At 50.5% G+C, this 15,559-nt stretch overlaps 1 protein-coding gene across 1 annotated transcript; it reads left to right on the top strand.

The window, feature by feature from the left end:
* The first annotated feature begins 2,603 nt into the window (after positions 1–2,603).
* RHOV (ras homolog family member V) lies at positions 2,604–4,648 on the top strand. The gene is made up of 3 exons (XM_004481532.4): positions 2,604–2,871; positions 3,057–3,115; positions 3,296–4,648. The coding sequence occupies exons 1-3, from the start codon at positions 2,664–2,666 to the stop codon at positions 3,737–3,739; spliced, it is 711 nt and encodes a 236-aa protein (XP_004481589.2). The 5' UTR covers positions 2,604–2,663; the 3' UTR covers positions 3,740–4,648.
* Positions 4,649–15,559: the final 10,911 nt, after the last annotated feature.

Below are 15,559 nucleotides of genomic sequence, written 5' to 3'. Positions count from 1 at the left end.
CCTCGGGAAGTGGATGTGGCTCAACTGATTGGGCTCCCAAGGCCCTGGGTTCACGTCCCAGGGCCTCCTTGTGAAGGCAAGCTGGCCCACCCCCGCGAAGAGCTGATGGCCCATGGCGCAGCAAGATGACACAAAAAAGGGAGACAAGCAGACACAGAAGAATGCACAGCGAACGGACAGAGAGCAGAAAGCAAGCAAGTAGCAAGGGGGGGATAAATAAAATAAATCTTTTTAAAAAAAGGTATGTCTTACTTTATACTTGGGGTTATAATTCAATACTACTTTGTTTTATTGCTCAAATCATTCCATTTTTGGACCCTAGGAGCTCTTTCAGTTGGCTTCTGGGTCCCTCTGATGTGCCTCCATCTTTGTGGGTTTTGTGTTGTTTTTTTTGTTTGTTTTTTTGGTCTTTTGTTGTTGTTATTTTAGCATTTCCTTACTTTCTGTACTACAAGATGCTCCGGATACATCTTGTATATTTCTTGCCCCAGTCATATAATTGGCCATTTCTCCAATGAGAAGGTGAATGCGTGTCTGGCTGGAAGTGGGGGCATAACATCTGTCAGATGGAGAGGGATACTGCCCAATCCACCCTTAGGAGGGGACTTTCCCAGAAAGAGCAGCCAGATTTGCAGTCATTAGCTGAGAAATAGGTGACTCATTAACTTCCCAGGTTGTCTCCTCCCTCCCCCTTGCTGACAAGACTGTCCCTAAACCAGCTCAGACAGAGGCACCTAGGTCAGAAAGTGGCTCCACCCATGATGCCAAAGGAAAATGGCCCATCTGAGGCCAAGTCAGGGTTTTTACCCATGCCTAGGAGATTCATCTCCCTCCCATAAAGAGAAAACTGCAGTGTACGCATTTGTGTATTATTTATACTCCCACCTGCAGAAAGCATTAAAGAGGATTTCCCTCAAACTTACAGCTACAATAAAACTAGGTAAAAGGATGAGAGCATTGTGAAAAAGAATACGTGTGTATATGTGTGTGTTTAGTAATTTTATCTCAAACGTGGGCCAGGACAGCTTCCCTTGGATTCCTGAATCACAGATCTCTAGCACCAGAAGAGCTTTCAGAGACCAACAAGCTTCAAGGTCAAGACTAATCAAGTGATTTCCTGAGGATGAGGTGGGGTTGGGAGGGTGTCACACAGTTAGTGGGCTGAAGAATTGGGAATAGAGGGACGAGTCTCCTGATGCCCAGTTCTTTTCAAATGCCCTTTCCAAGAAAGGAAAAAGAACAGCCTTTGGACCTTCTAGGAGGACAGACATTCGAACTAAGGGAATGTCTTAGTTCTTAGAAATGGGATCCTACCATTCCTCTATAAAGATTTTAATTATTTAAATCAGCAACTTTCTAGTGGTTGCCCTCTCCTTCCCACTCCAAAACAAACATCAGAGATCCTGAGACATTTTCCAAGGGACTTGGATTTATGGACTTTTATGCCATCAACGCTTTGAGAAATAGCATTATATTTTTCTTTCATATTCAACACTCCCCTCCAGCCCCACACCTTGCAAATAACACTCTCCCAGCCAGCTGCGGCTCCGGAATGGCTGCCTCCCTGTGCTAAGGTGTTTTCAGTGACCTTTGTAAAGGCTGGGATGAAAGACTGCCTTAGGGATCACAGAAAGGATTGTGGGCCTGGTGTCCCTTGGTGTGGCTGCAATAAAGAGAGGACATTAGCATCAGGCTCCTCTTCATTCACTCTCCTTGTGACCTTCCCTAGAGCTACCTGGAAGACCTTAACACGCAGTTTGTGAACTCTTCAAGGGAAGGACAGTGGGTGACCTAGAAAGCAGCATCTGCAAATAGGTAATTAATATGTGCTTTGGATGATGATGAAGATAAAGGTATTAGGTGTTTTGGGGATTTATAAAATATTCCAATGAGGAATGGTCCTTGAAAATCCATCCCTGCTTGCTTCCCCATCCCCCAGAGTTCCTTTAGCAGAGGGGAGTGAAAGTGTTTAAAGACTGCCTTCAAGCTGAGGCTAGAGGAAAAGCTCCACCAGAGTAGAGGACACGCCTGCCTGCTGTCCCTAGGCCTGAGTTTCTCTGCCTCACCCACCAACTGGATATTTCTAAAAATCTTTTGTTAATAAAATTATAAAATAAATTAAAAAAAGGAAATTCTGAAATTCTCCCTCTTCTCCCCAACTCCCCAGAAGTAACCTTTATTACCAGTTCCGGGTATGTCCTCCCAGACTTTTTTTATCCTCTGCAAACATATGTATGGAGATTCGTGTTTTAATTTGAACAAAGGTGAACTCATGCTGCAATACGTGCTCTGCAACTGGCTTTTTCCTCTTTCTCTGCCACGATGCCCAGATCGGCCTCATTTTACCGAGTCTTTGTCCTTGGACCGGTGTGGATCTTCTCTGAGCGTCGGCTCGCCCCGGGCTTGCTACCTCCAGGGGTCTCTCGGATCGCGGGGTGTCGTGGGCTGCGGGCACCGTCAAGCGGCCGAGGCGGCCGGGCCGGGGGCGGGGCCGGGGGCGGGGCATGCAGATGAGGTGGGCGGTGCCCCACATATACGCGCTCGGCGGCGGGCGGGCGCGCCCAGCCTCGGCCGACTCCGCGCGAGGCCACCGCACAGCCTGCTCCCGCCGCGCAGCCGAGCCTCGCCCCGGGCTGGCCCCTCTGCTGCCCCTGGAGCGGGCCATGCCCCCGCGGGACCTGAGCGAGCCCGAGCCGCCCCCCCTCCGGGCTCCGACCCCTCCGCCGCGGCGGGGCAGCGCGCCCCCGGAGCTGGGCATCAAGTGTGTGCTGGTGGGCGACGGCGCGGTGGGCAAGAGCAGCCTCGTCGTCAGCTACACCTGCAATGGGTACCCCGCGCGCTACCGGCCCACGGCGCTGGACACCTTCTCAGGTACGTTTTTTAACGGCCGCGGTTGGGGAGCGTGCGGCCGCGAGCCGAAGCCGGCACGCTGCGGGAGGCCGCGGGAGCCCGCGGGCTGCGAGGCGAGAGCGGGCCTGGAGGGGGCGCTGGCGAGGCGGGTGGGCCTGGTGGCCCCGGGACGCTCTTCCCAACGCAAAGCTTCCCTGTCCCCGCAGTGCAAGTCCTGGTGGATGGAGCCCCGGTGCGCATCGAACTCTGGGACACAGCGGGACAGGTGAGAAGCTCGGGGGTGGTCTCGGGGAGGGACGGCGGAGACTGGGAGGACCCTACTTGGAGCAGGAATCGGGAAGGTCTTGGGTTCCTGGTTACGAATCTTGAGTGAGGAGTGGATTCCTGCTCCTTGTGGCAGGAATTAATTACCCTACTAACCTAAAGACCTGGCCTTCCGCTCCAGGAGGACTTTGACCGCCTTCGCGCGCTCTGCTACCCCGATACTGATGTCTTCCTGGCCTGCTTCAGCGTGGTGCAGCCCAGCTCCTTCCAAAACATCACCGAGAAATGGCTGCCCGAGATCCGCACGCACAACCCGCAGGCGCCGGTGCTGCTGGTGGGCACCCAGGCCGACCTGCGGGACGACGTCAATGTACTGATTCAGCTGGACCAGGGGGGCCGGGAGGGCCCAGTGCCCCAACCGCAGGCCCAGGGTCTGGCCGAGAAGATCCGGGCCTGCTGCTACCTGGAGTGCTCGGCCTTGACGCAGAAGAACTTGAAGGAGGTGTTTGACTCCGCTATTCTCAGTGCCATTGAGCACAAGGCCCGGCTGGAGAAGAAGCTGAACGCCAAGGGTGTGCGTACCCTCTCCCGCTGCCGCTGGAAGAAGTTCTTCTGCTTTGTTTGAACAGCTGTGGCAGGGTAGCGAGCAGCGGGCCAGTGGCCAGAGACTTCTGGAACCTGGGGCATGGGGCCTTGGAGGAGGACTCCTGGTAGACGCAGGCTACCCCCTGGGACTCAGTTCCCTTCTGAATGCCTTTGGAACACGGGCCTGCTAACGGCCCACTCTGAATCCAGGGTGATCGTAAGGCCTGGAGGAGGAAGACGCTGACCCCGATTTCTGCAATCAGAGCTCAAAGAGAACCCACACTTTTATTTTCATAGGATGGTCCTAGAAGCGTCAGCCACCTCCAAACAGTTTGGGATCCACCTGGGCCCTCAGATGACCTGGTTGAATCAGCACCCCTTATGGTGGTCCCCAACCCCTCCTTGGCACAGAAGTAAGGATAGCCTGGGGACCAGCTAGAGATCTTGGAGGACTGGAAGGTGTCTAGGGCCGATTTGGCAAGAAGTTTGGGCTGGACTGTGTAAGAGAGGTCTGTGAGAGATTGAGAGAGCAGAAAGTGAGGCCTGGGGGGCCGTGGGACTAGAGGCAGGCTGGGGAGAAGGAGGCAGATATGAGGGCCAGGCTTGGGAAGAGGAAGCGCAAGGAGGAGAGCAGAGAAGTGGGGCAACTGAGGAGCAAGGCTGACGCCTGGGCTTCCCTTAACCCCCAAGGCCAGGGCGGCCAGGGCGGGCAGGGCAGCTGGTCCCTGGGAAGAGCTGGGTCTCAGGGCTCCCTAGGAACTGCCCAAACTGGCTGTGCCAGGAGTGGGGCAGGAAGTGAGAGTCCAGGCCCAGCAGGTGGAGGGGGAGGAACTGCAAGTTAGAGCCTGAAGAAGGAAGGGGTTGGGGTTCTCCCCCCTCCCCAGCATCACAGTCTAGGAGGTAGAGCAGTGCAGAATTGCAAATAAAGCGTTAACAGTTCTGAAACTGCCATCTGTGTCATGTCATTTCCTGGAGTACTCTGTGCCCCTCTGCCTCTTGCTCTGGGATACGCCTTCTCAAGGGCCTGACAATCCATAGAGGCAGATAAGGTATCAAAGGACTATTAGGGGCTGGACCAGGAGGCTGATGGGATGGAGATGGGGGTGGGAACCGAGCTGGGGCGGAGGCGGGGGTTGGACACAGGGATGCGTGGGGCTCCCCACTTGGAGCTTAGCTGGTTCCCAGGAGAACTAGCGTGGGAAGCAACCTGGAAACGGGTTTCCCCAGGTGTCAGCGCCAGAGCTGCTTTCCCATGACCTCACCTGGCGGGTGGGGCCACCCCCTCTCCTCCCCCTTTCTCGGGCAGTGCTCAGGCACTGGGTCTGGGGCAATCAGGGTGCCTTTAACTCTCCTGCTCTGGTCCAGCTGAGGCCATCTGGCAGTCCCCAGGGCCCAGTTTTTTGAGGGTGGGGGGTTGGGTGCTGAGCAGGGAAGGAAGCCTGTACAACCTAGACCTCCGCCACTGGACTTGGACTTCCCTCTGGCCAAACTTCTTGGACTCGGGTTTGTTGGACCTAGTGAAATCCAGGGTGCGCGGTACAAAGAATTTAGAAGTTTTGTCCTCGAGTTCCTATGGGAGCGAGGGTTCTTTGAGAGGGGCCCTGATGGAGGGACAGGGATCCAGAGACTTCCCTAGAATTGAAGCTGGATAGGACTTCAATGTACACGTCGATAAATAACCTTATTTTAGGTACCGGTAAGAAAACCAAGGCCCAGAGGGAAAAAAGATATCTCAAGAGGTGCTGTTCCTGTGGAGCAGTATTTCTAAGGCACTGAAGTCTCAGCCAGCTCCCTCTGCAGAGACTACAGCTGTGTGTGTGTGAGAAAGTGTGGCTGAGGAACAGAGAGATCCCAGCCAAGTGAAACCTCAGATAATCCGTTCCCCAAGTTTCGATTTAGCCAAGACTGCCTCCTACCCCGGAGGCCTCATCCCTGGGCTCTCACTAACCTTTGTCCCTGTACCCCCTCAGGCAAAGGTGCTGAGTCTCCCACCTGATTTCTAAGGCCTGCTATGACCTCAACCCAGCCTGACACAACTCTCTGAGGGAGACCTGAGTTCAAGTTCAGAGTCTGATATCAACCAGCTGCATGACTTTAGGCAAATCTTTGTGCCTCAGTTTCCCCATTTGTAAAATGAAGGCCTTAGGACTCTGGATCAGCCGTTTTCACACTGCACAGAGAGGCCTTAGTGGTGCCATGGGGTGGGGAGGAAGCCTTACCAGGTGCTGGCTGGGCCATCCCACTTCCAACTTCTTCCCCAGGTCTCTGATGATAATACCACATCTCCATCACCCGAATGCGAAACTCAGTCATCACTCCTCCTCCCGCACTCAGTCACCAGCCTGGTCCACAGCTCCTCTGTTAGCCTCACCCCACCCCATGTCCCTGCCCGGTGCTGCCTGCTCCAAAACACCCTGTGCTGCTGCCTTCTTCTGGGCATATGCCCCACTCAAGACTGATACTGCTTCTCACTGTCTGCGATGAACTAGCTTTCAAGGCCTTCTAGAATCTGACACCACGCTGTCCCAGGCCGACTTGTTCCAGTGTTCCCACACCTCGATCCCCAATTATCCCTTGACTTCCCTGATTCTAAGCCTTTGTTTTTGCCAATTCCCCTAGTTCAGAAAGTGTCCCTTGTCCCCACACCAGATACCCTGTTTCTCATAAGCCATCTTCTGGCACCTCCCTCCTCTAGGAAGCCTCCCTTACCTGCCTTCACGTCTGCACTGCCCTTGGCACAGCGAGGACACTCTGAGTTTTATCACTGACATAGGCTGCGTGTTCCCAGCTCAATGGAGAGTGTGAAAGCCCCATTTATACCCCCTATTCCCCTGCAGGGTCTCTGGCTCAGGCGATGTTTGCTGCTGGTTTCAAGTAAGTAAGGATAAAAAACTGACCAGTGGGTATCAAGGTCCTGCTCCCAGGTTTGTATCAAGGAGGCCTGAGAAGAATGACTTGCTGGAAAGTTGTGCTGAGGCCAGCGGCCCAAGCCAAGGCAGCCAGAGGGATTTACCTGTCCCAAACCCTCTGACTCTCTCGAGGTCTCTCTTATAAACGTGCCTCTCTTCTTTCCTAGGACAGCTTTTCTGTTTTTCTCTTTCGTCTTTCCTTCCTTTTCCTCTTTTACCCTGCTTTCTACTCTTGAATTACATTTAATGGAATATTTATTATATTAATTGGATGAAATGGGATGTTTCTGAAATGGGGGGATTTTGATCTTTTATACATATTCAGTATGACCTTATCTATGTCCATGTAGCCCTTAATTGATTTTAAACAATGTAATTTAAGTTACTTTAAAATAATAAGTCCTCACAGAAAAACTGGAAAATTCAAAGGAACTAAAAGATTAAAAAAATCTCTTGTCTCAAATCACAAAGACAATAACAACATTTTGGTGTACCTTCTTTCAGCATCTTCTATGCATATATTTTGAAACTTTTTTTGTTTCATGCTATATACGAAATCATGCTGTGTATATACTTTTTCATTTTAATTTTTGCACTTAGAATGTTAGGAGTGGTTTTTTTTTTCACATTGCTATAAACTCTGACCACAAGGCTGTAACTGTTAAGTGTATGTGCTTACTATTTCACCCTGACCATGGTTTTCCTTAGCATTTTTGTTTGTTACCAATGACACTATATCAATAATTGAGGGACGTGGACTTGGCCCAGTGGATAGGGTGTCCACCTACCACATGGGAGGTCCGTGGTTCAAACCCCGGGCCTCCTTGACCCATGTGGAGCTGGCCCATGCGCAGTGCTGAGGCATGCAAGGAGTGCCCTGCCACGCGGGGGTGTCCCCCACTGTAGGGGAGCCCCACACACAAGGAGTGCGCCCCGTAAGGAAAGCCGCTCAGCACGCAGGGAAGTTCAGCCTGCCTAAGAGTGGCGCCGCCCACACGGAGAGCTGACACAAGATGACGCAACAAAAAGAAACACAGATTCCCATGCCACTGACAACAACAGAAGCGAAGAAGATAGCAGCAAATAGACACAGAGAACAGACAACTGGGGTCGGGGGGAAGGGGAGAGAAATAAATAAATTAAATTAATCTTTTTTAAAAATTGGTTTTCTCTTCACCTTTGGGTATGTGACCATCTATAAAAAAAGTTCTTCATCTCTGGCTTAGAGACTGGGACCCAATGTAATCCTTTTTTTTTTTAAGATTTATTTTATTTATTTGTCTCCCTTTTCCCTGCATTATCTGCTCTCTGTGTCTATTTGCTGTGTGTTCTTCTATGTCCGCTTGCATTGTCAGACAGCACCAGGAAACTGCGTCTCTTTTTTTGTTGCGTCATCTTGCTGCATCAGCTCTCCGTGTGTGCAACACCACTCCTGGGCGGGCTGCGCTTTTGTCACGTGGGGCAGCTCTTCTTGTGGGACGTACTCCCTGCACATGGGGCACCCCTACGCGGGGGTGCCCCTGCATGGCACAGCACTCCTTGTGTGTGGCAGCACTGCTCATGGGCCAGCTTACCACACCATCCAGCCTGGGGATCGAACCCTGGACCCTCCATATGGTAGGCAGATGCTCTATCAGTTGAGCCACATCTGCCCCCCCGAGTGTAATCCTGACTGGCTCTTGTGAGGAAGCGTGGAAGTATGGGTTTGTGTGTGTATGAGAGATTGTGTGGAGATGGGGGAGGGAGGCGCAGGGGATTAAATGATGACAAGGTGTGCGTATATCTGTGTCTGTGTACATTTCTCTGCGTCCCTGTTTTTGCTCTTGTGTATTTAAGGTGGATATTGTCTGGGACTGTATAGCATAGTAAAACTACATGTGAAATGTGAATATGGGTAAAATTGCAGATATGAGACCATTCTTCTTTGAAACAACTAATACATGTTAATACTATAAGATGTTAATAACAGACAAAAAACATTATGCTAAGTGAAAGAAACTAGACACAAAGTACTACATATTTCATGATTCCATTTATAAAAATATAAATGTAAATCAATTTATAAAAATGAAATTAGATTAGTGGGTATGTAGGGCTGGGGAAAGAGAGGGATTGAGAGGTGACTGCTAAGGGGTGTGGACTTTTTCTTTTGGAGTAATGAAGTTGTTCTAAATTTTTCTGTGGTGAAGTATGTACAACATTGTGATTATACTAAAAGTCATGAATATACACTTTGAATAGATTGTATGGTATATGAATACATCTCAATAATACCAGTTAAAAATAAATATGCAAATATAGTCAAAAATAGTAGCTATGTTCATCAGGGGAAGCATAGAGAGATTGAGAGGTAAAGAATTTTCTTGTTTGTCTGTTTTTTGTTTATTATTATTGAAATAATGAAAATGCTCAAATAATGATTGAAGTGATGACTAAAACTATGCGATTGTACCAAATACCATTGATTATACACTTCGGATGAACTATATGCTTTATTATTATGTGTCAGTAAAATTCATTTGTTTGAAAAATAAAGTGAATGTTGTCTTTGTGCAAAACTCCAAATAACTCCACATACATACATGTCTGTGTATCTAGGTTGGTAAATATGGGTGTTTATCTTCAAGCAAGCTGTCCTTCGCTCTGCCTATGTGTCTGTGTGTCCCCATCACGTCTGTTCTTGAGAGTGTGCATTATAGACAGCTGCTCGTGGGTAGCAGGGTGTGTTTGCCGGCCCCTGTGCCTGTGTGTACGTCTGACGTGGGCCTGGGTTTTCGGGGCTATGTGTGTTCCCGTGGCCAGGTCTGTGTGGGTCTGCATGGGGCTCTCTCCAGGCATCTTTGTGCTGGGTGTTCAGCTTGGGCCTGGGGGCTGGTGTGAGTAGGTCTGAAGGACCTATGTCCTTGCTCTCTCCCTAGAAGCAGAGTGGTGCCAGGCAGAGGTGACACACCCTCCCGGAGCTCTGTGTTCTCCTGGGAACCAGCTTGTGAGCGTGAGTGAGACCGAGAGCAGACTGTGTCAGAAGTGCTGGCCCCTTTTGCAACCAGCCCAGGCCTCAGGCGGTAACCGCGGCTCTCACAGGTCAGACCTGCCCACTGCGCCTCTGCTGCCAGGAAACCCGGCTCCCAGGCGGGGCTGTGCTGCCTGCACTCGACTTGGGCCTGGGCCAGATCCCCCGGTAAGCCTAAGGCGGCTGAGGGGCCACATTAGTCATCCCATGGTAACCGCAGGAAGTGACAGGGCAGCACTGGCTGTCCCAAGGTCCCAAGGATCCCCCGCTTTCTGCCCCCTGCCCCCCACCCCACCTTCCAGCAATGCTTAGGCAGCCTATCTCCTCCACTATCACTTTCCACCCTTAACAGCTGAACGTCAAGAGAGGCCAGATGGCTTTCCTTAGCTCCAGTTTACAGATGAGAAGCCTGAGCACCATGACTAGAGTTCGGGCAGAACTGGGCATTGGACCCAGGTATCCTGACCCCAGGTCAGGTCTCTTCCCAGTGTCCCACCTGGAGGGTTCCACATCTAGAAATGGTTCCCTTGGAGGGCAGGACTGGGACACATGGTTCATGGGTCAGGCTAGGTTGTCCTAGACTGGGGAATGAGGCAGAGGAAGACTGGGTGGGAGGTGGAAGGGATAGATGTCAGCACAGAACCAGGCCTGCCCTCCCTGTGGAACTTTCTTGAGCCTTTCTCCACTGAACAGAAGTTAAAGGATTTGCTCCATAACTGGGATGACCAGGTAATTCATTGTCAAACTCAGGACTTTGTTTATTTTTTATTATTTGTATTTCAAAACTGAGAATATACAGAAAAATATAAAGAATAAACTAAAAACAATAAACCTACCAATGAGGGGTAGTAACTTTTACGTTTTAATATATATGGCCTCCTAAACATTTCTATATACATAATGTATACATAAAATTTTTAATGAAAATTAAATCATACTCTACATATTGTTCTATTTTCTGTATTTTTATTTTAAAATAAGTCATAAATATATGTTTATAAATATAGATATACATCATTCTACTTCATTGGGTAGGTAGATGGACCATAATTTATTTATCCAACCCCTATTGTTGGACATGTAGACTTTTTTCAGTGTTTTGCTGTTATAAATAATGCTGCAGCCAACATCCTTGTGCCATAATGACCTGCAAAATTATCAGAATGTTTCTTTAGGAAACATTCCTGGAAGAGTAAATGTAAGGTCACTGTCCATGCATTTTAACTCAGGACATTTTTTAAACCAAATAGGACCTCATTAATAGTTACAGTGGGAACACAGGCATAAGCCTGGACTTCCGGTCACCCGTAACCCCTCTGAAAGGTGGGAGCTCGTCATTGTCATCAGCTCCATGGCCTCCCCACCCTCTCACCTGCACCGTCCCTTCCCTCTCCAGGTATCCAGATGACTGCCTGGCTCCTTGGTAGTGAGGGGCAGCAGGGGGGACTTTGGTTTTGACCCTGCCCACAACTGCTTCCCCCCTCAGACCTGTATTCTCTGCGGCCATGTTCTGCTGTCTCTGCCCAATTTTTAAAAAAATACACTTAAAATTTTTAGAATAGTTTTAGATTTACAGGGAAATGGCGAAGATGGTGCAGAGAGCTCCCATATACCCATACCAAGTTTCCCCTGTTATTATCATCTTACTTTAGTATGGGGTAGTTGTCACTACTAAAACTAATATTGATATATTGGTCTACAGACGATACCTTATTCAGATTTCCTTAGGCTTCTGCCCTTCTTCCCCAGTGTCCTGCATTAGCTGGGGAGCAAGGGAGAGCCAGGGGGCAGCCTGTCCCCCTTGAATCTCCCTCCAGGTTTGACAGGGACTTCAGTTCCTGGGGCTGTGTGTATTTCTCTACCTACCGTCCCCCACCCCCCACCAACAGGCATTGTGGTCTGCTGACCACCCGCCTCCCATGGGGCTTGGGTGGCTCAGGCTTCTGTTCCAGCCCCATTCCGGTCTGGCCGGGCGACTTTGGGAAAATTACTGCTTTCCTCCTGGTCTGAGTTTCTCTCAATTGTGAAGTGGGGCTGATCCTCTCTGCCCCTCCCTGGCTCCCAGGGGACCTGCAGGGATAAGCAAGATAATAGCAGAGAACTGATTTGGAAGAAGCTATTAGGAGCCAAGGAAGAGACAGCAGCCAGGCTCGTGATCACAGGGGCGTGGACCATGATTCTTCCGACGGTTCCCAGCCTCCCAGGGCTCAGAACAGCTCCGACAGCTTTTGGCCTGTGGAGTTCAGGGCTCTTTTGTCCCACTTCCAGAGAGAGGGCAAAACCTAGAGCCAGGAGTCTGGACATCTGGAGATCAGACATGCAGAGAGCAAAGATTCTGGGGCTCAGGAATGTTGGCCTCCAGCTTGGCTGTGGGCTTACCCCCTGGCTGAGTGACCTTGAGCCAGTCACCGCCTCTCTCCTGCACTCAGACGGCCAGAGAGCCTGTAATCAGATGGCAAGAAGGAGCTTGTCCTCTATTCCAAGTCCCTTAGTTTTCACAGACTCCTGTGGGGGCCCCTCTTTGGGGGCCACAGACTAACCCTGCGCACAAGGTCATAAACTGGTTGCAAAGGAAATCATGTGGGAGAGAGTAAGTGGGTCAGAGAAAATCCACGGGAAGACAACCCCAAGTGAGTGAGTGGGTTTCCTCCAACAGTGTTTGCTTCTCCCTTGTTCTATCAGCCTCACCTTCCATGTTGGTTCCTTCTTCTCAGTCTAAAACCCAACACTAGGGGGCCTCTCCTCAACGCAGCACTCTCTGCGAGGAGGGCTCTGGCTCTTCTTACCTTCCCTGCCACACCTACAGCACCCTCTGTTATGGTCTGGGCAGCTGACCTCCTCGCCCGCAGCTTCCTCTTCTGACCCCTGGCAGGGTTTGAGAGCCCTTGGCACCTGCCTCTTCCCGTGGTTCCTCCTCCCCTGTGACCACTCCTGCTCGCCCTCCTCCCAAGGTCCTGTCCTCCCCTCTGCTCTTCTCTCGCCCGTCCTTCTCTGTGTCTCTCTCACTGTAGTCTTGTCACATCACCCTTCTACCGACCACTCCCAAATCCAGTAGCTCCATCTCCCCCAGCCCAGAACCCTCATTCTAGAGTCTGTGGGGCCTTGCCAGGGCCACCCAGCCTAGAATGCTCAGAGTTAAATGACCCAAAGACTTTATTTATTTTTAAAGATTTATTTTATTTATTTCTCTCCCCTTACCCTCCCCCCCCCCCCCCGCCCCTTTGTCTGCTCTCTGTGTCTACTTGCTGTGTGTTCTGTGTCCGCTTGCACCCTTGTTGGCACTGGGAAACTGAGTCTCTTTTTCGTTACATCATCTTGCTGTATCAGCTGTCCACGTGTGTGGTGCAACTCCTGGGAGGGCTATGCTTTTTTCACACAGGGGGGTTCTCCTTGTGGGGCACACTCCTTGCGTGTGGGACACCCCCACGCAGGGGCACCCCTGTGTGGCACGGCACTCCTTACATGTGGCAGCACTGCGCATGGGCCAGCTTATCACATGGGCCAGGAGCCCTGGGTTTGAACCTTGGACCCTCCATATGGTAGGCGGACGCCCTATCAGTTGAGCCATGTCCACTTCTCCCAAAGACTTTAAAGTTCAAATGTTTTTGCCTGACTCCTCACCCTATTTTACATTCCTTCTCATTTTTTTCTTTCTCATTCCTATCTTATACCTATGTTGTCTCATAATTTATGGACACTTTAAAGCTGCTGTCAATCCTTCCCCAGTAGGGCGAGGCACAAGCAAGCAAAACTAAGTAAGCAAGAAGAAAAGCAATAAAACCAGTCTCCGTTTGGCACCCAGGGGCCCTCACCCAGGCCCAGGTCTCCGGGCTGGCCCTCCTCCGCTCAGCTGTATTTCTGTCAGAGGCACGGCCACCGTCCGTCCGCGGACTCACACTCTCCCTCCATACGATCTAGAGTCAATAAGTTTTGGAGATTCTCCCCACCCCCGGTTTAGAGCTTCATGATTTGATTTCTTTCTTAAATATGTGATGAATAATTTTTAAAAGATAACTTTTCCTTATTACAAAAGCAATAGATTTTCATTGTAGAAAATGGAGATAAATAAAAAGAAGAAAGTAAAAACCATCTGTAATCTTATTAATAGCAACGGCTACATTTGGGTGAATATCAATCATTTTTTGGTCCTGCTCCCCTCACCCCACCCCCAACCATGGCAAGGGGCCTCTTTGTTTCCTTCCCGGACTGTTTCCTTGGTCTTCCTGGCTCTGGGCTCTGCTGATTCAACCCCCAGGAGCTGAGGGGAGGCAGGCTGAGGGGGAGGCCACACAGCACCCACGCGGTGGGGCTGGCTGCCCGGGGGTTTACACAACCCCCTGCGCGGAGGCTGGGCTTCCGGGTTTGGTCCCTGGGAGCTTAAAACACCTTCCCAGGCTGAGGTTGGGTGGGGAAGGGAGTGGTCTTGTGCAATCCGGCAAACCACTCCTCATTCAGGGCTGTTTGTTTAAGTGGGCAGGGATGGGTTTGGGAGAAACAACCAAGTTTTTGTCAGTGTTCCTTTGAACTGTGGGGGACCACAAATCTGGTAGCCAACTCCCCAGTTCGGAGAAGGCAGGGTGTGTTCTGACGATAAGATGGTGGGGGTCCTGACACGGAATGCCTGGAGGGCCGGGACGAGCACCTAACCACAGGCGTGCAGGCTGGGTGGGGGTGGCAGGTGGCTTAGCACCTGCCTGGCTCTAAAAGACCCTGGAACTCAGCACCTGGAATGCTGCCATGCAGTAAAGTGGGCCCAGGTTTGCCATGTCCCTCGTTTTCACAAGAAGCTAGACATGTGAATTTATCTAAATCTCCCGATTCTTAATAATGTTGGCAATCAATTAAAGAATATAAACCACTGTTTGGGTACAACAAAGCATGGCTGCAGGCTGCCAGGGTGCTACCTTTTGACAAGTCTTTAGTGCACCCCTAGTATGCGCCTCACAGAGGGTCACCTGGCCTGATTTACTTGGTGTTGCTTCTCTGTCCCTCTCCCTGTGGGGTGACCTCTCATGACATGGCCTGTTTACTTGACCACTCCTTAAAGCTCCTTTCTCCTGCTCAGAGCGCTAACCAACGTGGCTTCTGCTCACCAATCTCCTCACTGCCTGAGCCAAGCAGAGCAGCCTGCTGGTCCCCAAACAAAACAAGGACATCATCTCTAATGCCCAGCTGTTTTTGTTTGTTTTTTTTTAATTAGCAAAAATGTTTGAAAGTTATTCTGGTGGCATATATTCAGCATAACATTTCTTATTTTTCACCACTTTCAAGCATATAGTTCAGGACTGTGAATTGCATTCACTATGCTGTGCTACTATCACCATCATCCATTACCGAAACTTTTCCATCACCCCAAAATCTCTGTACCCATTACGCATTAGCTCTCCATTCTCCACCCCCTCCCCAACTTTATCAATTTGCATATTCTCTTTATTTCATATAAAGACGGCCCAGCTTTTGCACACATGATTTTGGTGTGCCTGGAACATCCCCTACTCCCACACATACACACCTGCTCATCTCATTCTTACCTCTTCCATGAAGCCCTTTCTCAACCTCCTTAATCTCCAGGTCTGGACCCGTTTCTGCGTTAATTAGACTACCTTTTGTTAGGTATGTCCTATGCGCATGTAGGGCCCAGCACAAGGGATACTCAGTAAAGAAGCCCCTCTCTTGTTCCTCCAGCTGAAGGCAGACATTCCCTAACTCGGTCCATCCGTTTGTGGCAGAGCTGGATATAGTGTGAGAGAACAGGGAGGGCAGCAATGAACTTTAGCTGCGGAGCAGGACCAAGGGGCAAGGAGGAGCTTTCCAGGGGCAAAGAGGCATTTGAAGTAGAGAGGTATGGAAGTTCCCCGAGAAAAGGGAGTCATTCGAGTGGGTATGGAGCAGAGGATGGCTGCGGGAGTTAAGAGATAGGGAGCGGTTTGGGACTAAATTG

Source organism: Dasypus novemcinctus, chromosome 3 (assembly GCF_030445035.2).
Source record: "Dasypus novemcinctus isolate mDasNov1 chromosome 3, mDasNov1.1.hap2, whole genome shotgun sequence".
In the NCBI taxonomy this organism is placed as follows: Eukaryota; Metazoa; Chordata; class Mammalia; order Cingulata; family Dasypodidae; genus Dasypus; species Dasypus novemcinctus.
The sequence above is the reverse complement of the archived record's forward strand: the minus strand, read 5'-3'. Positions and strand labels throughout refer to the sequence as shown.